This window comes from Pezoporus occidentalis, unplaced genomic scaffold (assembly GCF_034315485.1).
Source record: "Pezoporus occidentalis ecotype Australia unplaced genomic scaffold, CSIRO_AGI_Poc_V1 ctg8, whole genome shotgun sequence".
NCBI lineage: Eukaryota > Metazoa > Chordata > Aves > Psittaciformes > Psittacidae > Pezoporus > Pezoporus occidentalis.
The window spans coordinates 10,906,668-10,929,662 of NW_026916158.1; the positions used below are offsets into that span (position 1 = coordinate 10,906,668).

The 22,995-nt window shown below is 36.9% G+C and overlaps 1 protein-coding gene across 16 annotated transcripts in view; it reads left to right on the forward strand.

Annotated features, from left to right (window-relative positions):
• The window catches only part of NAALADL2 (N-acetylated alpha-linked acidic dipeptidase like 2), a 489,547-nt gene that overhangs the window by 458,115 nt on the left and 8,437 nt on the right, over positions 1–22,995 (forward strand). For 15 of the 16 annotated variants that reach the window (XM_062603417.1, XM_062603427.1, XM_062603416.1 and 12 more), the window contains 2 exons: positions 7,575–7,668; positions 14,950–15,148. In XM_062603417.1, coding sequence (XP_062459401.1) covers positions 7,575–7,668; positions 14,950–15,148 — 293 coding nt within the window. Of the gene's footprint in view, positions 1–7,574; positions 7,669–14,949; positions 15,149–22,995 lie in introns of those variants that run through there. The other variant, XM_062603425.1, reaches the window with a different exon arrangement.

Sequence of the window (22,995 nt, forward strand, 5' to 3'; positions counted from 1 at the left end):
TCTATTTCCTCAAGACCACCTGTAACCAGGTTCAGGCCGTTAGCAGTGCCTCTTTGAAAAGGGTCTAACACTAGTTTCCCCCTCCTCCTGCTGTACCTGAAGAGGGTCAGGAAATGAAAGCATTTAAGAGAATACTTTCTATGCAATGATGGCATCATGGTTTGTGGAAATGCTATATGCAAATCATTCAGCTTTAACAGAAAGTTTTCTGTATTTGTCACTCTCAAAGTCTGCAGCTGGTAGTTAAAGCAATCTGGCTTTTAAGTTGGAGATAAAAAAGAATTAACCCTAGAACAAATTTTTAAAATTCTGTTTGAGAAATCTGGTGGAGGGGGTTGTAATGATGTAAAGATTGGTATTGTCACAGTGTGATCTCTTCACCCAGAGCTTGTGAAGTGCAGAAGAGCATTCTGTGATATCCTTTTGAATGCTCAAAACTGTACACTAGGAAAAGTGAAGTGACTTTTTTTTTAACAAGATCTCGAATCCAGTGGCCTTTCTAAAAGTTCATTCGAAACTTTCTTTGCACCAAGATACCACTAGAATTTGATATACATAAATATGTCATGAAATACATGATTAGAAACTCTTCTCAAGATAATTGCTACTTTCTTGCATACTTCAAAGATGACAATTTCTGTTTGGGGGGTGGAGGGAGCGGGGAAAATAACAAAGCACTTGAGGAACTCTACCATTTTATTTACACTTTAAACTGCCCACATGTGTGGGCAGTAACCCTTTGTATTCTGCATGGACATGAGGTTGATCTTCCTCAGTTCCAAACAAACTAGGTTGAGTACAAGTTCATTTACACAGTGCGAAGCCTAACTCAATAAAGCTATTGTCTTAGAATTTGAGCTAATAATCACAGTTCTCTGCTACTGTGGTAACAAGAGCGTGAGGACTGCCACAGTGGGCCAGGCTTCAACTAGTTCCCAGACTTTGACCACAGGTAGGGATGAACACTTCAGAAGAGTGTTTCTCTTGTGACAACAGTTGAAGCTTGAATTGGAGCATCATTTTTAGCATCAGCAAAGCACTGCCCTGCCTGAGTCTGTGTAGTCCTGTCTGAAACCTGTTTGTGCTCTTGGTGTCAGGCATGTGCTGTGACAGTGAGCTCCGTAGCACAATGACATCTCGCAGGACACAAGGCAACTCTGCCAGCTCTGTGCTGGGTGAAGAGGGGAGGATTGCTCTCTGCCACTGTGTGGGGAGCAGCATGATGAGCCCTTCGTGTCCTCATTCATATCCCTTTTCACTGGTGATCCGAATAGAAGGTAGGAGTGAGCAGAAAGACACTGTATAATGGAGTTAGAAGCCAGGGCATGACATATAATCGCTCACTAGAAATTAATACAATTTTAAATATATTTTAATATATTAATATAGTAGAAGATCAACCTGAATGCATTTGAATATACACAAAATATGTATTTACATGTACTTTACATAAATAAAATTTAAAATGTAGGGATTTCTACATGTGCACAGGAAACAAAGCACAGCTAAGTATGAGTTTCTTTTTTGTACAAGTATTTGAAAGCAGTGGGATGGATGTTCCCTCCCAGTGGTGTATGAAATCTATAGAAAATGTAATTCCACTGTTCTAAGTGCTGTATATTACTAAGTTGGCCAACAAATTCGATTTTAAGCAAATTAACCACTTAAATTAATTAAAACTTTTGACCTTAATTTCTCAGGGCCTCAGAATCTCATCATGAGCCGTGTAGAAAATGTACTATATGATCATGTAAATAGAGATCTTTTGTACTCCAGAATAAGTAGCCCAAGCTGCCGTAATTCTGGCATATCTTCATGTGTAACTTTCAGGATGCGTAATGCTGTGCACTACCATAATACAGTTAAAGATTTGCTGTGCACAGGAGACCTACAGAGAAGGAGAATCCATGTTTTGTTCACTGCCACTTTTACTTTATAAACAGTGTTTTCCATACTGAGAGTAAATTAAAAAAAATAAAATGAGACTGTCGAAATAAACTTTTTAATATTTGAAAATGTTAAAAGTACTCATACTTCCCTTGATCAGAAACAGCTCTGTTTTGAATTACTGTGCTGTAGTTCACCTCCTGTAGCCATCATACTCTTTTCTCAGAGAGCCCTCTACTGACCTAAAATACAGTATGTTGAACTGAATGTCAGATACACCAGAATTTCATTTGATCTGTAGTTTTAATACATGCCCTAGTGTCAAGGTAGATTTTAGTAAGAACAAAACCACATATGGTGCACTGAATTTTTGAGAAGTTCTGAATTTTCAAAAGTTGACAGTGCAAAGCAAATATTTTTGTGACCAGGTTTCTATTTCTTTGTCTGATCAAGGGAATATGGATCTTCGGAAAAATAGAGGGTCAAAGAACTGGTTGTTTTCTCATGCTCCTGCCTCTGACTTTTCTTGTTAACTCTTTGGGGGACTGACGAATATAATGAAAACAACTATGTAGACTGATTATGCAGGAAATTTTTCTACAGTAAGTTGAGATCCCAGTATTAAAAATGCTCATTAATTTATAATTAGTCTCACAGTTACTGCCATTCATCTAGTAATGCTAGGTGCTGAAATTATGTTATTGCCAGGGAATCACAGATTTCATTTATGACTCAATTTCTCATGCTTAATTAAAAAAAAATAAATTGACATCTTGAAGGAAGTCAGGAGGGACAGGAGGAAATCAGCAGAAAGCAAATTCAGGAAATTTGCCCATATCATCAAAAATGCCAATTTAATTTTGCAGGGCAGAGAGGTTGGGGAAGACTGATTATTCTGATATGTGAGATTGCTGTTATGGCACTGAGATGGGGATCTTAATACATGCAGAGTTTTATTTCTTATTTATGTGGGTGCCTGCACTGAAACCATAGTTGATGTTTGGGTTAACGTCAGAAGGTCTCAGCAGGTCGTTCTTCTAGTCAGTATGTATGGAAAGACAGATCCCTTGATGCAAAGAGATGAACACCTGAGATTAGACAGTGCAGCAGCCAGCCACAAAAGTTAAAACGTTTTCATTCCCCTTTACAAGAGAAAAGATTTAAAAAAAAAAAGTGGTACATTATTTTCAACACACTGTTATTGATCACCCTCAACAGCAGAGTATCTTTTCATGCTCTTTCCTCATCCATGAGCTGCATGGATAATGTGTGAAGGGAGAGGTGCAAGGTATGAGAGCAAATATGACTTGAAAAAACTAATGCTGGATGTCAAAGGAAGTTGAGGCTCAGGGTTCAAACTAGTTGCTCAGTGTCACACGCTGATCAGTTGCAAAGATTGTTTGAGTCTGTAGTAGGGCATCTTATGCAGAGTTCTGTTGAATCTGTAGTGGGGAATATACATGGGTCTAATACACTACCCTGTTACATTATTTGCTTTCTAATATTTGTCATGTTTTTGATAGATTAACTGCCACATGTATGCTAGTTTTGACTGAAAGTGCACAGGTATCAGTAGCGTAAACTATTGTTAATATACATAGAATAAAGTTATATATTAAACCCTGAAAATTACAGAATGCAGGAAGGATGAAAAAGTATGTTGCACAGATATATGCTTGAAATTAAAAGGAGTTGCCACTGCACAATTCAGTTTTCAATTACTTGTGTAAAATTCATTCCAGGAGGTAAAACAGGAGTACAGCACTATCGAAGAGCAGTGTTCACAGAAGGATAAACATGTTGCTTTACCTGTTTTTTTAAGTTATGTTGTTTGTAACATGGCATATGAAGAGATCTGAGATGTCTGGCTAGATTTTAGCACTAAAAATGTCTCAGAAGTACAGAGGTTTACTTAGTGTGCGGGCTACATGTAGCACACAGTTTCAAATTCCACTAGATTTAAAAAATAAAAAACCCACAAAATTAAAAAAAAAAAACACGCAAAATGAAAATCAAAAACCACAACAAAAAAAAAGACTGGCCTGTGAACTTCTGTGTTAAAGAAACTGCCTGCGCGCTGTATGCTGATGTTTATTCTAGCAGATTGAGCTCTGTCATGCATAATATTTTCATGCCTACTAAATAGTAATAGTGAAATAGTAAATATGCATAATATGCTCTAAGTTAAAAGACCTTGAAAAAATGTTACCACAGTATAAAACTATTTTGAATATTCAGATTTATTTTGCAATATACATAGAATCATAGAATGGTTTGGGTTGGAAGGGACCTTAAAGATCATCTGGTTCCAACCCCCCCAGCCACAGGCAGGGACATCTACCACTAGAGCAGGTTGCTCAAAGCCCTGTTCAACCTGGCCTTGAACACTGCCAGGGATGGCGCAACCACAGCTTCTCTGGGCAAACTGTTCCAGGGCATCACCGCCCTCATAGTGAAGAACTGCAGTATAATTCTACAATTATTATGCTTTATATTAATATTTATCTATAAAGTAATTGGAAGTTCATTAAATACATTTTACTTTACTGAAGTAAACCCAAGTGCAGTAGAAACATTATTCATTTTTTTATTTAAATTTTATAGAAAAGAATTTCAGAATTAATTAGCATTTGAACTATTTTTTTTCTTTAGTCTTCATGATTATACAAATTTTACATCCATTTTTGTGTGGTGTGTATATATTATTATGTATAAATTATTTGAGAAGTTGTCATTAGGGGATATAATGAGTCCTGTATGGGAATAAAATCCATTATTCTGCTTTAGTGTTTCACTTTATGAGAAAATTGTTGTCTTTACTCTTGCTAAGTTATTCTTGCTTTTAGTAATTCAACAGTAAGTCTGGACCATTTTTCACCAGGGAAAAGGGGGCAGAAGCGTGTCTTTATTTTCCTTGTATATTCAGTGTTGTACTCGGGGGAATGGTATATCCAAAAATAAGACTATAAATAAGAAATCAGTAGCCTTTTCTGTCTTGCTGCATTATGTGGGCTTGATGTATGCTTCTGCAGCATTATTATTTACTCTGTTCAGATCAATGCTCTGAGCTTTGCTTTATGTGATTGATTTCTTCCAGATTAGACTAGGAAGTATATGATTTAATAAACACTGCTGTTACCTGTTTACTAACGCACAAATATCTGCAGTATTACATTCAGAGATACTATAAAGTTTCCAAAATGTTTCAGTTAGTCATAAGATTTTACAGTATAACTTTATTTGAATAGGAAAGAGAAAATAACTTTGGTCTTATGTAGGCAAAGCAAAATACAGTGGTTTGGAAGCAATGGAAATAAAGCCAGAACTTAAAAAAATTAAGCCAGATTCTGTCGAAGATAATGATGAAAAGGAAAGATGTGTACTAGAGTGTTCTCCTCTATAATGCCACTTTCATGCCTCAGGAAAGAAACATTTTTTCCGTACTTTTGTGTTCTTAAATTTTGTGGTAAGAGATTGAAAAGTATCAGTAGCACTGCAGAAATGTTCTTGTCCCTCCCTAAAATGTATCTCTGACTATGTCTCTTGCATTACTGTTTAGTGAAGGCTTTTGCAGAAATTAGGTGTCAGGGAAGAATTCGAATGTTTCATGTGATATATAGTACTATTTAGGATTCAGTGAGTTTGGGATCTATATAGAATGCCTTCTCTTTAATAGGATGTTATTTCATTGCCACATTGCGTTTCCATAGCAACTTATTGGTTGTTAGTGTTTTGGGCAGCTATAGCTTTGAAGAGTTCCATGGAGGAAGAGGAGGGATTCTGCATGGCATTTGGAAGATTAGAACCATTTTTTTCACAGTTGCTTATGAATGGATTCTGTGAACCTGGTTTGGATACAGTTTTGTACAGCTTTGTCTTTGCCCTCGCAATTCTACTTTTTGTATTTCTGATATTCCTAAGAATATTCTCTATATTACTAAGCCAAATGTTTTCCAATGATTTTCAACCCAGAGACGTTTGTGAAAAATCACTGGTAGAAAACACAGTGCTCTTCAAGCAGTAATGGCCTGTGGAGTTGGGAATTTTTGAGAAAAGTTTCATGAGAGGTTAGCAGTGTAACATTTTAGCACAGGTGTTCAAACAGTATTTTTCGGTCTTCCTTCAAGTACACTCTTAGTTCTTTAGTTTTCCTGATAACAGCCTGACATCATTATTCTTCTCTATTTTTTTCTCATTGTATGTATGATAAGGGTTTGTTTGGTTTTTTTTCATGCCTTGTTCAGTATTGTATTTTATAGAGGTAAATCTCAATAGCTTCACAGTATGTCCCTGCTCAGATGTAGGTTGCAGCCTGATATACAGCATGTTCCCTCATTCTCTGTACCCAAATAAGTCTGTGTCCAGGTCATTCCTTTAATACTTTCTGAGAAATGTTGTTGGGGTTCTGTTAATCTTTCTCCAGGAAGCTCGTATTTCAGATATTATACCCTGTTTTCATCCACTTCCCTGGGAGATGGTTTTCATTTTCAATTGCTGTAGTATTGTTTTTAATATTCCTTAGGATTGCTGTCTTTTCCTGCTACTTTGTATTGTGAAATTAAAATGCTACTTTTCACATAGCAACTACCATATTGCTTTTGAAGAATAGATATTATTATAAACCCCCCCCCCCCAACACCTTGGGAAGTATTGTACAATATGGTTTTTTTCAGTACACGTTTTTTATCAACGCGATCATCATCACCTGCAGCTATCACTCCATTTTAGATCACAGCCCTACAGGTATTTTTTCCCTTTTGCAATCTCAAGATATGAAGAAGATGAATGAAAGCTTCTTGCATGTTTTTGTCACTGTGTTTTTATAGCTCCCATGAACAGTGCTGGACTTGGCAGCCTAGAGACTGAAATCCTCTGTTTAATCACAGGCTAGGTATAGTTCAGCAGAAAGACATATTTCTATACACAGCCCCTGTAGCATGTCTAAGCCCTGAGCTGGAGAGCCAATCTTCTATAAGTGAAAAAAAGCACTCAGGCTAGTCAGTCCTTGGCCTCATCTCTGGAGCTGTCGAAAAGAAGCATTCATGCCATTGAGTTTCATGACAGGTGTTAATGTCTAGTCTGGAGCAGACTGAGAGTTCCCTGTCACTCATTTGGGAATTTCTTTCTGTAAGTTACTGAGAGAAGGTAGTGTCCTGTCCAGTTTGGAAGCTGTACATCTGTGTGCATTATGTTGTCAAATATCTCTTCAAAGGCATTAGGTTTTCAGGTCAGTTTACCTTCAGCCATGGGCTTGACCTGAAGCTCATTTATGTCTATGATTTTTTTACTTTTTATTTTTACTTGGGTGAACTCTCAAAATCCCATAGCTAAAACTAAGTAAATAAACCTTACTCCTGTTTTTAGAATGTTGAAAGGTTTTATTTGACAACAAGGCAAAAAAAGACCCTTCAGAGACTCCTGCAGTAACCTAGGTCCACAGAAATAGTACTGCAGAGAATTCTTGTGTGGGGTCATAAACTGTAATCTCTTAACATCTTTTAATGTTGAAATAGAAAGACAATGATCTAGGTCATATTCTTTTTCACAAAGATGTGTTTATGGGGTTTTATTAATTTTCCCTGAAGATCCAACATAATGAAAGTATGTGCTACTCCAGAAGAAGTGCTGGCTATTAAATCTGCTAGAAATTATTTGACTGTTTGTTGTTTTTTTTTTTTATTTTTCAGCTAACAGGACAAGTGACTTTGCAAATTGCCAATGAACCAGTTTTGCCGTTTAATGCCCTCGACATCGCGTTAGAGGTTCAGAACGGTCTTAAAGGTAATTCTTGGTAGAGGAATATCGTTAACATTCATACTGAGGAAAAAGAAAAAAAAAAAAAGGGATCATTTACTCCGTGATATGGATTTTCAATTTCCACTTGAATGGTAGCCAGTGTTTTCTGCCAATGTCATTATGTTATGTTAAATAAAACACAGGTTTTGTTACTAAATAAAAAAAAAAAAAGGTTATATTTCTTCTGCTAGTTAAGCAGTAATTAGTATTAAAAATCTCATAATTACAGTCAAAGATAACAACCTCTGTCACAACTTAATTTTAATTCCCTTCAAGGCTTTGTTCAGTACAAGCAAGAGAAGGTTTCTAATCCTGTTGCCATTTGGCTCCTTAATTTTCACAGTCATCTTCCTTGTCTGGTCATTCCATTAACTCACCTTGTTAGCAAGGTATGTTAACCTTTCTCCTTTCTCAGGCATGATGAAGCATATTAATTTACTAATACTTATTGTTTGAGTTGATTAAGCACTGAGACCATGGAAACTATTTGAAATTGATCTTCATAATTTTGGGACAGGGGGGTGGGTTTAGTGAGACAGACCTGAAAGTTCCTAATCAGAAAGTAAACAGAAATTACAGGTAATTTGGAAATGATGCAGATGTAATTCTCATAGGCTCTGGATTTGGCACAGTTTGCTAGGTGTAGAATGAATATCCTGATATAAGACTGCTTCATCAAGATTGTGGATGTATTACTAATATTCCTGTTTTAGCTTCTCATTTCTGGCTCATTCCATTGCCTTGCAGCCTTCTACGACTTCATAAAAGAACAAGCATCCCTTTGCTTCTGGGGCCTCTTTTTTTGTTGTGGTTTGTTTTCTTTCAGGAGATTTTTGGGTTGTTGGGTTTTTTTTCCCTACAGTTGATACAAAAATGTTGATATGTTATAAGGAGCTAAGCCCATTGCATGTTAAGTGATACATCCTCTGCTACTGTCAAGACTACAAAAGAACAATAAACCTTCTTGTAATCAATTATGAAAAGAATATGTCTTAGTTCCAGTCCTGAGCATTAAGGAGGTAAAGCAGGTCTAGGTTCTAACATTGTCCAGTATCACTCATCCAGAGCTTTCTCCTTCAGTATCATCTGCCCTCCTCCTCCCATTCTGTCCCTTTTTCCTTAGTTTCCTAGTATCTTAGTGTATACAAGTAGTATCTAGCTCTTCTTCTCTTTCTAAGTGACTAGTTGAAAGTATGACAGATGTGGAGAGCTCATAAGAAGCTTAGTCCTTGGAGATTAAATATGATGGTAATTGAGCTGCCAAACTCTAATGTTATTCCTTTAATGTGTACAAACTGAGATATTTCACAATCCAGTATTCTCATTAGAATTCAGTGAACTTAAAAGGTACATCCCTGACAAGTACCCCCATAAAATTTGAAAGACTGCTCCAAAGCCCGTTCTTGTTGCATAGCAGAAAAACATGATATATAAAACCATGTTGTTATTTTCCTCATCTCCAATTAAGTCTCTGATACACATTACCTGCAGTGTGCTAATGCCTATCAAAAATATTTTTTCAATATATAAATCTATGGAATTTGATCTGTGAAATAAAGATATAAGTGCTATAAAATCACACCAAAACTTTATTTATAGTTTAGCAGAGTGTGAAATCGTATCTCAATCTCACAGATATTTTGCAATCTTGAGGGGCTTCCCCTGCCTTTCATACTCTCCCTACAGTATAAAGTATCACTTTTCTGTAATACGCATTCATAAAAGTATGATGCCTTTTTTTTTAATCTTTGCCATCCATCATTGTCAAGACCTGGGAGTCCATAGGCTAGCATTGGTTTGGAAACAGTGAGCATACAAAAACACAAGTAACTTTAGCTCTGTTGTGCCATATAAACATTGGTTTATTTCAGCCTAAACACGGCAGGGAATGATGATCAGCTGGTATTTCTTCAGCTGAACATGAGATGCCTGCTATTGTTTTTCCTTTTTGCTCTTTTGAGTAACAGGAAATGGTTTAAACTGACTTTTTTCTTCTAACTTCAGTTAGATGATTTACCTCAACCACTTCAAGGGAAGGAAAATTATTTTCTAGGCTGTGGGGCCAACAGGATATATTTTGTCACAGCTGTTCACTTTGGAGTTTTATTTAATTACTTTTCTCATGACTTTCATGTCTCGTCTATCTCTGACTTGTGTCAAATAACAGTTTATTGTCATTTTGGAAACCAGTAAGACAGTGTCTTTTTTCTGTTTACTTAACAGAGAATTTATATTTTTTAACATGGTTCATGAACTTCTTCATTCTTCAAAAGGTTTTATATTGTCTGAGATTTCCAGTTCAAAATTGCATTGTCTTAGTAAACTATTTCCTTCTCCAACTCGGTGGAAACTGCAAATGTAAAAAAGGTGAAAGGAGATCCACACAACATGCCAGAAGTTTTTTTTCATTAGGTTTAGTTTTGTGCCTCTTGGATCTGGTTCGGTCAATCACTTAAACACACGTTTTATGCCTGTTGGATTTTCTTACATTCCTGAAGTTAAATCATTTGTGTAAATACTTGAGTCACAGTTTTGCAGTCTCCTGGATGTCCTCACCAAAGGATGCATGTGTCTTAATATGTGTTAATACTGCATTTATTTATGTTTCCAAAGGGTTTAATTCCATGATGTGGTGGGTGTCTGTATTGTTAGCTCTGTTAAATTCAATGGGATGTTACTCAGCACTTTATAAACCATTTATTACACTCAGGATAGGCTGGATGGCAGGTTATAGGGCAATGTCATCCACAGCGTGTTTACATCTGTCTTGAGGCCTGTTCCTGTTACAGATGTAACATGGCTATTAAGCAACATGTGTTCTCTCTTGCACACACCAGAACTCTTGGAAACAATCTACTGCTTTTGGTTTTACTTGAAAAGAAGGATTCTGACTGGAGAGACTTTTTGTGCATCTGCTCATGGTCTGATGTTTAATAGTAAACCTTATGGTCCTAAATAATATGAGATGGCTTCCAAGACTGAAATCCAGATCCCCAGGGCTATTCAGGCTGTTATCTCTCTGATGACAGATGTGATATTTTAGAGAAATTCATAAATAGGAGACAGTTTGAAATATTATCTACACATGGCAGTTGAGCAGTGTTTGAGCCTTTCATACATTTAAAATCAACACCCGCTGCAACTTGAATTAAATACGAGAATATCTCACTAGGCCTTGCATGCTATGAAAACCCAATTTATCTTTTGAGGTAGGGTGCAGACAAGATGTCAAATCTGATGTGTCAAGGATACAAATGGTACTTTTAAGCACTTCAGGAGAAGTATTTTGTATGCATATGCAAGTACAAATGTATAAGCATTTGTATACAAGTATTTTGATTATATGTAAGCATTTTTATTCAAAACATACACATACTACACACTAAATGCTTATAGGACTGTGCAGTCTGGACTTGCTCCTTGTAGCCTGTCTTGCACTGGATTAGAGCCTCTTCAAAATTTAGTATGTTTTACAGCAGGCTTCAGGGATTGATGATGGAGGTGTCAAGTGTCTCATTAAAAGCCTTTCTGTACCTTTGCACTTGCCTGAATCAGCAGTAACAAGTTCAATCTCACAATTTACAAAAATAAAGGTAACCAGGTTTGATACTAGCTGTGTCTGTCTCTTAAGTGCTGTTGGCTGTAGGAGTCGATACCATTCATAATTACAAATCCCTGGGCCCACCTAGACTCATGCAGACCTTTCGGAAATTGATACCTATTGCCCCAGCCTTAGACTGTAGCTGAGTAGCACCAGGCAAATGTGCTAAGATACTTTTAACTGCCATCAAAGTTTTCTGTAGCTGGTAAGCAAATTAGATGAACTGTAAGCATCTCTCATGTGTGCTAGCTGAGAGAGGCTGTCCTGGTTTCAGCTGGGATAGAGTTCATTTTCTTTCTAGTAGCTGGTGCAGTGCTGTGTTTCAGCTTTAGTCTAAGAACAACACTCGTAACACACCGATGTTTTCGTTGTTGCTCAGGAGTGCTTGCCACAATCAAGGACTTTTCAGTCTCTCATGCTCTGCCAGCAAGGAGGGGCACAAGGCAGCAGGAGAGAGCAGAGACAGGACATGTGACCCAAACTAAGCAAAGGGGTGTTCCTCACCGCAGCACATCATGCTGGGTATATAAACTGGGGGGAGTTACCCGGAAGCAACTGGTCACTGGTCGGGTCAGGCTGGGTATCAGTCAGCAGATGGTGAGCAATTGTATTGTACATCACTTGTTTATTGTTTTTTGTTTTCTTCCATTCCCCTTTTAGTTTTGTTTTCTCCCCTTGTTATTTCCCTTCTTGTTCTTATTAGTAGTAGTAGTAGTAGTATTACACTGTACTTCAGTTATTAAACTGTTCTTATCTCAACCCACTGGGTTTGCATTTTTTCACTTCTCCTCCCCATCCCACCCAGGGGGAAAGGGAGGGGTGAATGAGTGCCTGCATGGAGATGGGTTACTGGCTGGGTTTAACCCACGACAGAGGCCTATGAAGACAAATTAAGTGTGGGTGAGGTTTTCTGGTTTTCCCTGTACACAGAGCACAAGGGCTGTAATTTAAAGCTTTTTGGCTGAACGATGTCAGTTGTGTGTTGCTTCCTATCAGTTAGGCCCTTTCTTCTCCCCAGAATGGATGTTTTACAGATGTTACAGCAGCTGTAGTGCTTGGAGTGATAATAGTAGGCAGTGCTGGCAGAAGTCTAAAAATAATCTGGTTTATGAGAAACCATTTCCAGGAAAGTCAGCATGACTTTCCACAGCCCTGGCACAACCCATACATTTCAAAATATCCGTCTAAACTCTCCATCCTTAGAAAAATCAATAGAGAAACATTTCGCTGTCATTTACTTGATGGCTGCATAGTCATTGCCTACAGCTGTCTGCTAGTCTTCCATTTGGCATCATTTTACCTGCTTGACCGCATTTCCCTGATCTTTTAGGGTGCTTTTCAGAGTTACTTTCCCATCTGTCTGCATTGTTCAGGAAGGTTCCCTCATTACTGTTCTCACCCATTATTCTTGACTGCTACAGAGGTGAAAAATGCAATAGTTAGTTGTCTGCATGTATGACAGAAATATGTTCTTTGCCATGTGACACTGACATCTTGTCTTGAGTATCCTTTCAAGGATGTTATATGTTAGTACTAGCAAACCTTTCATCACCCTTTGAAAAACAAACAAACATGGAAAAATGCATTTTCCATAGACAAAGTATTTGCTGCTGAAGGAAAAGATGAACATCTGTTCTGTATCAGTAGGCCATATATGTTTTAGCAGCTGTGTACAAAGTCATCAGTAACTTCATCGAATCATAGAATAGTTTGGGTTGGAAGGGACTGTTGAAGGTCATCTGGTCCAGCCTTCTTGCAATGAGCAGGGACATCTTCAATCAGAACAAGTTGCTCAGAGCACCGTCCAACCTGGCCTTGAACACTTCCAGGGGTGGGGCATCTTCCACCTCTTTGGGCAATCTGCTCCAGTGTTTTACCACCCTTGTAAAAAATATTTTCCTTATATCTAGTCTAATTCTCCCATCTTTTAGTTGAAAACCATTACCCCTTGTCCTATTGCAACAGGCTCTGCTAAAAAGTTTGTCTCCATGTTTCTTATAAGCCCTTTTTGAATATTGAAAGATGACAGTAAAGTCTGCCTGGAGCCTTCTCTTCTCCAGGCTCACTCTGTATTGACATGCAAAATAATATGTTGCAACATGCCTTTTTAATGATAATCTCTTTGAAAAGAGACTTGTAACAACACCAGATTAGTTTGCTTGGACAGTAGCTGTCATGGTAGCAAAATTGAAGCTGATGGCAACATATTCTTTGCACTATACATGTCTGCAGATTTATGTTTCGGCCCCCTTTAGGGCACTTTCTACAAAGCTTTCCCATTCAGATTTTCCACTGCCAGGCCTGATCATCCAATTTCGCAGAGCATGAAAAGTCTTCCTAGTGAATACAGCAACACACTGTAGCTAATCCTGAATTTGCAAGCTAATCAAAACCTGAAGCACTTTTCTCTCTCTCTTACATGAAAACACATGTTCACATGCATGGTGAGCCAGTGTCATGCCTTCAGCTGCTGATTTGTCTGTGCTCAGTCTCCTGTAGGTACTCATAGGCAAGTGCATTCATACCAGAGGGCACAAACACAATTTAAAAATGTTACTCTTGAGCAGTAATTTTCACAAGAGCAATCAGTTACACAGGAAAAGCTTTTGTACTCAATGTCTGTAAAAATAAATATCTATTTGGAGAAACCTGTTTCTGAATAAAATCCAGTTACATTTAGCAAGTGTAATGAAATTCAACAGTGTAATTCTCTGTTCAAGAATATACATACACTTGAGTCACTTTCTTGTACTTGCAATGTTATTTATTTAACAACTAAACAGCAATTTTAGATGATTCATCATGATTCATATTGGAGACAAAAAGGCAAAGAATACAAAATACAATAAAGTGGCGGTCAAGTGAAGTAACACTTGCAAGTTTATTTTCTCTGTAGAAGTATCACAAGCTGGTTTAAGACATTGTTAAAGCATTATTTTATTTAAGAATCATTTGCACTTCCACTCCCAGCTTCTCAACTTGAGAAAAGTGTAAATCACAGTTGCCCTTAGTAGTGAAGTTCAGTATGTTGCGGTAAAAACTACTGATGGCCTCAAAGCTGAGTCCTTAGCTCTCAGTGGTAACACTAGCCATAGACACTTTCACGTTTCGTACTTAAGTATTAAAAAGGGGCTTGATTATTAGTTTTATAAAGAGTTTTTGGCTTACAGTGTGATGTAGAGTGCTTTTTACTTGGAACTGTAAAGTAAAATCTATTGGTTTAGGGGAAAAATACTTGCTATGGAGAAGAAGTGAGAGAGATTTACAGGATTTTTATGTTTAAAAGGGTGGTCTGGTGGTTGGCTTCATTTCCAAATACAGAGTACATATTTTCCCTTCATCTCACCTTCCCTATTGAAAAGGCGTAGCTGACATTTAAGACTGTTTATATAATCAGAATAAAAATTACAAGTAATTCCTCGTAGCTTATTAGATCTTAAAACATCACAGCCCAAATTGATCATCTTTGAAAAATAGATCAGATCATATTTGAAATATAGATCATTATGCACAATGATCTATGACTTTCCTCAATTCATTACATAATGCTCACAAGGGAAAAGAAGCTTGGGTTTTAATTGGACTATTAATTTTGACTTGTAAGCTAGAGTAATAAGTGATGTTCTCTGAATCACTGGAAACTGTCTTGCTCTTACTGTTTCTAGGTGATGAAGCAGACATTCCTCAGTTACTTGCAGTGGCATCACGTCTGAGGGACACCGCAGAACTGTTCCAATCTGATGAGATGCGCCCAGCTAATGACCCAAAGGAGCGAGCTCCTATCAGAGTGAGGATGCTCAATGATGTGCTACAAAGCCTGGAGAAAAGCTTCCTGATTCATCGAGCTCCTCCAGGACTCTACAGGTATGGTGCTCAATGCATTCTTCATTTGAGCAAAAGCAGTAATCTCGCATTGCTTGGTTTTCAAAACTGTCATGCTTTTTAAAAACATAAATCTGAGGACCCAAGACTAAAACTTTTGTTTCCTATGTCATCCTTTCTGTAAAAACGTTAATTCATTACAATACAAGAAGTCATTAAAATGCAGCACTGTAGCATTTCTGTCATGACATCACTGCTAACAAGATGTACATTGTGATGGCAGCTCAAGCAGCATGACAGATACTTGTGTTAGTACAGTAAGCTTTCAGAAGAAGAAAATATTTGAAGTCTAATGCTGCTTGACAAGCTCCATCTATATTTTATTTAAAACTTTTTACAGTTCATTGAAGATTCAGAATTATACAAGATACTGTGTAGCATTATTTAACATAATTAATTATATAGCAGTGCTCTTGGGTGCATTTCAACCAGTCCAAGGCAGTACAGTGGAGTGAATTTGTCAGTCACCATTCATAACATCCTGGTTAGAATTATTCTCCAATATGTAGTCAGCTGCACTATTCAGGTTGACTCTAAGAAGTCATAATCATTCCATCTTCCACTTTCTAAGAAAGAAGGCTACAGGTCTGTATCTCTTACCATAGATACCTCTAAAAAAAAAACGAAACAAAAAACTTACAATAGCCTAAAAAAAATTAGAAAAGCAAGAACTGGAGAAGCCTGCTCTGAATAATGAGTGGCCCTCTGGCTGTTCAGGAGAAGTAGTAAAGTGTGGGCACGTGCTTCAGTACAAACAGTCCAAAGCACTGCACTGCAGCCCATTGATGTAGTGTTTCATAGCTTGACCCCAAGGATATGTTTTGAATGGGCTATTGAACGAGGGTGTATGTGGGCTATTTGACTTCACAAAGCCTACTGGGAGTATACATACACAGGAGACAGACAGGGGCCAGGACACAGAACTGAATGAAGCATCTGCGTTATTTAGAAATATAAATGTATGTGCAACCAAACCAAACTTATGTAATAAAGTGGTACTTTGTTGCAATTGATGGGAAAAATTGTCGAATGTCTTGTGCAAATGGTTGTTTCAAGTGGGCACAAAATAGACAGGTGATATAGAAAGACTGTGGAAGAAAAGCAGAAAGTGACAGCATCAAGAGGAAGAGATTCCAAGCATTAGGAATGGCATAAAACAAATGCAGCCATCTTTTAAGAAAAAAAACCGACAAAAAAAATCCCTATAGCTATAATAAATAAAATTTAACAGTGATATTTGGGGAGGGACTAATTGGCATCCCAGCTGTGATTGGATTTATAATATAAAAAAAATAAATCAAAATGTGATTAAATAAAGTCTAACATTCCAGATTTAGCACTGCTGTCTTTCTTGTCTGAACTGGTACAGTGTTGCAAAGGGTCCATAAAACTGAACAGTGTAATGTACTGTGTCTGTATGCATCAAAATCACACATTGTAGAATGTGTCCCGGTTCTGTATTTAAAAAAATAAATTCTGCCAAAACTTAGGGTTCTAGTAAGAAAGTTTTTTGAGGTATTCTAATATTTAAATTCTTGCACTATTTGAGGTATTAAGTTTGTTATTCACAAGATGTAATTGCTAGATATGCAGCAAATATGTGGATTAAATTTTTCACCTTCCTGCTCTCAACAGTACTTCACTGCAGGGCACAGTATTCACCCTGGCAAAGTTGATAGTGTAGAAGTGAAATTTTTGTAATTTTTCCCATCTCGATTTCATTAAATTTGATACAAGGTTTAGTAGTAGATGATAAGGTTACTGTAGTTTGTGGAAAAACATTTGATTTGACGTTACTCTGAATTATTTTGCCTAATGTCAACTAGAGTATGTAATAGCAGAGTACACCTTGTGCATCATCATCATTTAGACACTTATTTTAAAAGAATGCATTCTTTGTACTGTGCCAAGGTGTATAACTGTAGTGTAAATTTACCTTTAATGCAGACAGAATCGAGGACAGTGATGGACTTCTGATTTACTTTCTTGCCATTAAAAACCTGTAGTACAGTTTCTTCCCAGAAACAAAACCCCAACATCTAATGATATGTCTTTATTTGAGTTATTTTTTGCTTTTTAGGAATTCAAAGTCCTTCTGTTAATTGATACAGACATAGATTTTATGTTCTGAAGCTGTAATTGTATCACAGCAACACTAGAAGTACTTTAAAAAAACTGATGTAATTTTTTTTTCCTTGTATCACATTAGGCTTTTATTTTTGTAATTTGATAAACTAAAACAAACGAAAAAATCAGTCTCGCAGCCAGGACCTTGTATGCTGTGTTTCATCCCAGTCAGAAGATTGACAGGCGAGTTATAAACCCCTGAAATAGTGGTTTATAATGGAAATGCTGGCAGCCCTTTAACTATAGCAGCGCAAGCAGTGCAGCAATAAATACTATGCTTCATCTGTAAACAGAAATTTAGGATGCAGTCTGCAGCCTTGACCTTCAGGCTCCAACTGTGTTTAGATCATTAAGATTCCATAAATACTGTAATTTAGAGCCTTCTGAAGGAAGAATTTGTGTGCACAGTAAAGCACGTATTCTTCATGAAAAAAATGATGGCTTCCTGTATACCCATTTGGACTCATTCTCAACCTCAATCAAAGTACTTGACAAATTTGCTGAAGCTTAGACATCATTTTTAGGCTTGTGTTTGTCCTAATTCACAGCTCTCTGGATCTGTACTGTTTTCTCTTCTAGAACTTGAATTAAAAAAGAAGGTGGATTTTTTTTTTTCTTTATTGCAGGCAGTGGGTTTCAACCTACTTCTGCTTGTCCACTACAGGGAAACCAGTATAGCTTTCTATTTTATTCTTTTTTGTATGGTCTGTACACACACTGATCCAGCTGTAGTCTGTTACTGTATGTGTGTACGTAAAAAAATACATGTGTTATTCCAGTGAGTATCACAGGGCAATATTTGGCCACAATTGATGCATTTTTCATCTATAATGAGCAATAAAAATATTAACAGATACTAACAGAATTCAAATTACTTTAATTTTTTGTATAATTATATTATGATAGCCTAAATAATGATGATTTGTATTAGCAGGTTGTTCAGTACAGTGTAAGAAAACACTGTAATTTAGATGATTATCCTTCTTACCTGAATTTCATTACATTGAACTGAAAAATTGACAATAGCGTGCTTTCCCTGTGATTCTCTGTTTCCAGCTGATCTGGAAATACACAAGTACAGCTTTTATAAGGGTATTTTAGTCTTATCCATAAATTCAGGCAGAATGAAAAATAATAGGTTGAGAAATGTTATCCTGCTTTTTAAAGGTTACCCTGCAGCTTGATTTGAGGTTAAGACAAAATCTCTGAGTTTTATTGTACTTGAAGAATTTCTGTGATTCCCAGTGGTAACCCCAGGTAGGCTATTTCCAATATAAATGTTTATGAACAAACCAGGATAGCTATTGGTATTTTTCATTTATCTGCCTTTTTTTCTCATAACATAATCATAATATTATTTTCTGATTTCTATTTTGTCATTATTTTAATGGGATAATCAGTAGAAATTTATATGTTTGTTTCTTTCCTCTATTTCTTGCTTTTCACTCTTACAGTATATACTTGAGCTGAACATTTCTGTATATTTTCTGGAGATCATATTTTGCTGCTAGTACTAATAACCATAGATTACACTGCAGTGGCATATATGAAGCTAAGGTAAGAACAGAGGTTCTGTTACTTTAGTCACTGTGCATAGACAGGAAAAACTAGAGATGATCTCAAGCATATTGTCCTCTCAGTGAGGTTGTCAGCCTCAGCAGAAACATAAGGTGATTCTATAAATGCCTATATGTAGTAAGAAACACACAAATTCTTACCCTCATCACCATTCAATGAAGCACATGTAGTTGCCTGCTAGGGACAGGAGAAGATGCTTTATCTCTCTAGTCTAAAAAAAAAAAAGGTGCTTCAGCCTTAAATAAACATAGGTTTAAACAAAGACTGGGGGCAGTTTCCCTTCAATAAAAGCAGCTTGTCTGATAAGGTTAAGAAAGTTCTCACTGACCCCCTGCTCTGATACTGATTAACCAAATGGCTTCTGAGGGAGAGCAGATTTAATGTCTGTAAATTAATGTTTGTAAATTAACTAATCTGGCAACTGTCCATGCTGAGCAATGGGTTTTCCTCTTTGACTCTTTCTTGAACATCTTTCTTTGGTGCATCAGCTAATCCCTAAATCTCTTAGTCTCTAAAAGTCTACTGTCATGCTTTTGCATACTTTTCCTTAGTCAAAAATACCTATCAAAACACTGATACCAGCAACATCACGGGAAACAAGACAGCATGTGTCTTCCTGGTGTTTATAAATATTGAGCTCAAACCTTATGTTTGCCTAGACTAAGTAAGACCATTCCTACTGTTCCTTGAATATTTTATTATATATCTTGTATGTGCTGATCACTACAGCTTCTGAAAACCTGTCAGCCTAAATTATCTGTCAAGTCTTTGTGTTCACTCCTTTTAGGTATTCACACAGAGAGCTTGTATCTGTTTCTTTGAAAGGTGTAGCACTACGTTGGCATTGGAACAGTGAAAAATAATATTATTGCAAAAGAATGAGATTATCAAGAAGCCTTCATGGAGTATCAGACACAGGACATTCAGTGCAGTAAGATGTCCTCTTTTACTGCGTTTTATTTCTTCTGGTCCTTATCTAATCTTCATATTTGATGGACGCTGTTGATACCAGATGCATCCGATAACAAGAATGCAGGGTTTCCTCAAATACCCTGCCATGCTCCCACAAAGATTTCCAAATCTAAGAGTCACTAAAACCAGAGTTTGTGTCTTCAGTCTTTAAAAATAAAGTAAAAAAAAAAAAAACCAACAAAAAAAAAGACACACAAGGGCTCAGGCTGTCATTTCTGCTCCAGCTAGGTGGTTTTATTCCTAATGGACCATTGCTTAAGTATCAGTTGTGTTGTGACTGACAGTTCTTTTAACAATTTTATACAAGAAACAAAGTCAATTTGTGTAAAATCTTCCATTTAAGAGTTTCATCTTCACTTGCCAAGTTTAACTTGTCCATTAAGGCTGTATGCACCTGTCACCACTATTCATGGAATTGTCACAAGGGCCGTTGTGATATGTCTAATACATGTAATTGCATGGATTGAGTAAGAAGTAGGTGAAAAAATAAGGATTTAGAAAACAATCTGTTTTCCAGAAGGACCTCCCAACAGTTTTTATTGCTCCTTTGTGCAAGTTAAAACTTTTCTTTTGCTTCTTTTTAAATAAATGACAGCAAATCAGTATGTTATAATGCTCTGAATAAAATACCTACAATAAGCAACAGTAGATCGTGCATCCTGAATTTGTCATAATGAAATCAAAGAACAATCAAAAGATGTTTTTAGCATCACACAAAAAGGTGATTTACATTGTTGTTATTCTGCCACTCAAGTGTTTGTTCTTCACTACAGCAAATATTTTCCTTTCAGACTGAGATCTGTTACGTATGTTCCTGACATATGTACGGAGTCTACTTGTTTCTGTTTTGCTGATAAACTGCAGCAGATTCTCAGGTGTCAAAATTCACGTGCCCTTAGACTCTAGTTGCTAGGGATATCTTTAGTAGGAAAATTAAAGTTATTATTAAATCTCCATGTGTAAACAAGCTGCTCACTGGGTTTACGAAGGACAGCATTAAAGATGCAAATATCCTGCTAATCTTACACAGTAGCAAGGGTAAACTTGTAGTGCAATGTCGACAGAAAAAAAACAGCCTAGCACAGAGTTTCTACAGAAGACACTAATTCCAACTCATTGTGTAAACTCTTTGCAGGTTTGTTTCTTTTTGTTTTGAACTCTTCATTTGTGGCTTCAAGTAGAAAATACTCCTGTATACATTGCTGTCATTGAGGCATTTTTAACTGCCCTGATCCAAACACATGGAAATTTTTTTTTGTCCTGCATTGTATTATGTTGAGCACGGAGTGATTTGGTACGGTGCTGGTGATCCTTAGTGTGGGAAATACTGCAACAATTCATGTTGCACTGGCAGTAGTAGATAATGTTCCATTTTGTATTATCTGCCATGTGCAATTTCTAAATAAAATACTAGCATAATGTTGGGAGAGAAGGGAAGAATTGTGTGCTGGTTTTACAATAGTGTTCTTCAGATTTTGCCAATCAGCCAGAATAAATGAATTTTCATCTTACTGCACAGCAGTGATTTTCCATCTGACTTTTGACCCAATATGTTATATCTTTCAAAATTTACATCTCTTTTTCTTCTATAGTTGTGCCACATCTTGGAAGTGGAGTTTTGATTAGTGGTATTACTTGCTTCACTTTCTAATTCTTCACTGCTGTGTCATACCTCTGCAGTTCTTGTTCAGCCCACTTCTCTCTCATGCACATTTGTCCAAATGTATTTTTTACACCTAAAATGTCTTCCCTTTTTCTTCTACCTTCTTCCTCCAAACTTCATAGTGTTTATGTGGTCTGACTGTAGTTAATGCACATGTAAATTAGAGATGATGGGCTCAAATATGCAGGACAGAAGTGACACAGTTTCACTAACGCTTCATTGCTCACTTCATGAACTACTAAAGCAAAAAGAAGTTTCATCAGAAAGGTGAACAGTGGAAGCTAGGCACAGTCAGAAGATTTGAGATGCTGTGCAGTGCTTGGTACATCTTAGTTACTGCTTACTTGGAGGGTGATTTTTCTCCCAGTCATTGGTAGCAGATATTGAATGAAAGGACTGTGTTATTGGTTAAATGCTTCTCTAAATGTTGTGTGTCTGGTGATCAGGCTTTACAGAAGTGGTAACAATCCCTAGTCAGTATCCAGAGTCTTTACAACATAGTCTGAAGTGGATTTTATCATAAAACTGCATAGAGTCATCTCTGCAGATCGCTCCTAATTACAAAAAAAAAAAAACAACTTATGAGAAGATAATGACAATTCTTAACCACCAGGTTATTTTTTTCTAATTCTAAAACCACAGGCAAAGCAGTTAGTTAATGACGTGACAAGCAGTGATGTGAATTTAACTAGGTTGATACAAACCAAGAAATATTTCCAATCAAATCCTGAATACTAGATTCTAATAGCATTAATATAGATATCACTGTCTTTAAAAAAATGCTATGACATGTCTGGCACACTAATTTCAGTTTAAAATTTGGGTCAAAATCATATATCCAGATCACAAGCAGAATCTGGAGTAACAACCTTGATATAAGGGGGACTAAAGTATTCTATTCACTGTATTTCTTCTAAGCATTACAGCTAGGTGTTACACTGGGATATAACATGGGTGGGAGGACAAAAAGTTCTCTCCTGAGCACCTGCTAGAAGCTAGACATAATTAAGATCACTTCCTATTCACACAGATGCTACAGATTCTCAAAATGGGATTTGAGGGGCAGTCCTTAGTCTGCTTCTTCAGTGGATCACCATAATGTAGTATCGAAATTAAGCCATAAATCTGACTAGCTCAAGAAGATTTCCCCAAAATACCTTCTGCTACCAGCGCAGCTCCCCAGGACAGGTTTAGTTAGGGAAGTGTGGGAACTGTTTAATTCATGATGGACCAGTAAGAACAATATTCTAGCAGCATGAACATTTTCTGTGCACTGGGCAACTTTGGGAACGGTTCTGACCTAGTCCTTCCAGCCCCTCCAGGGGTGATGGAACCACACTGTGGTTGTTCTGGCTGTAGGCCAGATAGATAAAATTTCATCCACTGGGGTATTGACTCTAACATTCATTCATGTGTGGAGCAGCACATTTGTCCTATCATAAATCACTAGCAATTGCTAGTTTGGTAATGATCTTATGAATTCTTGCTA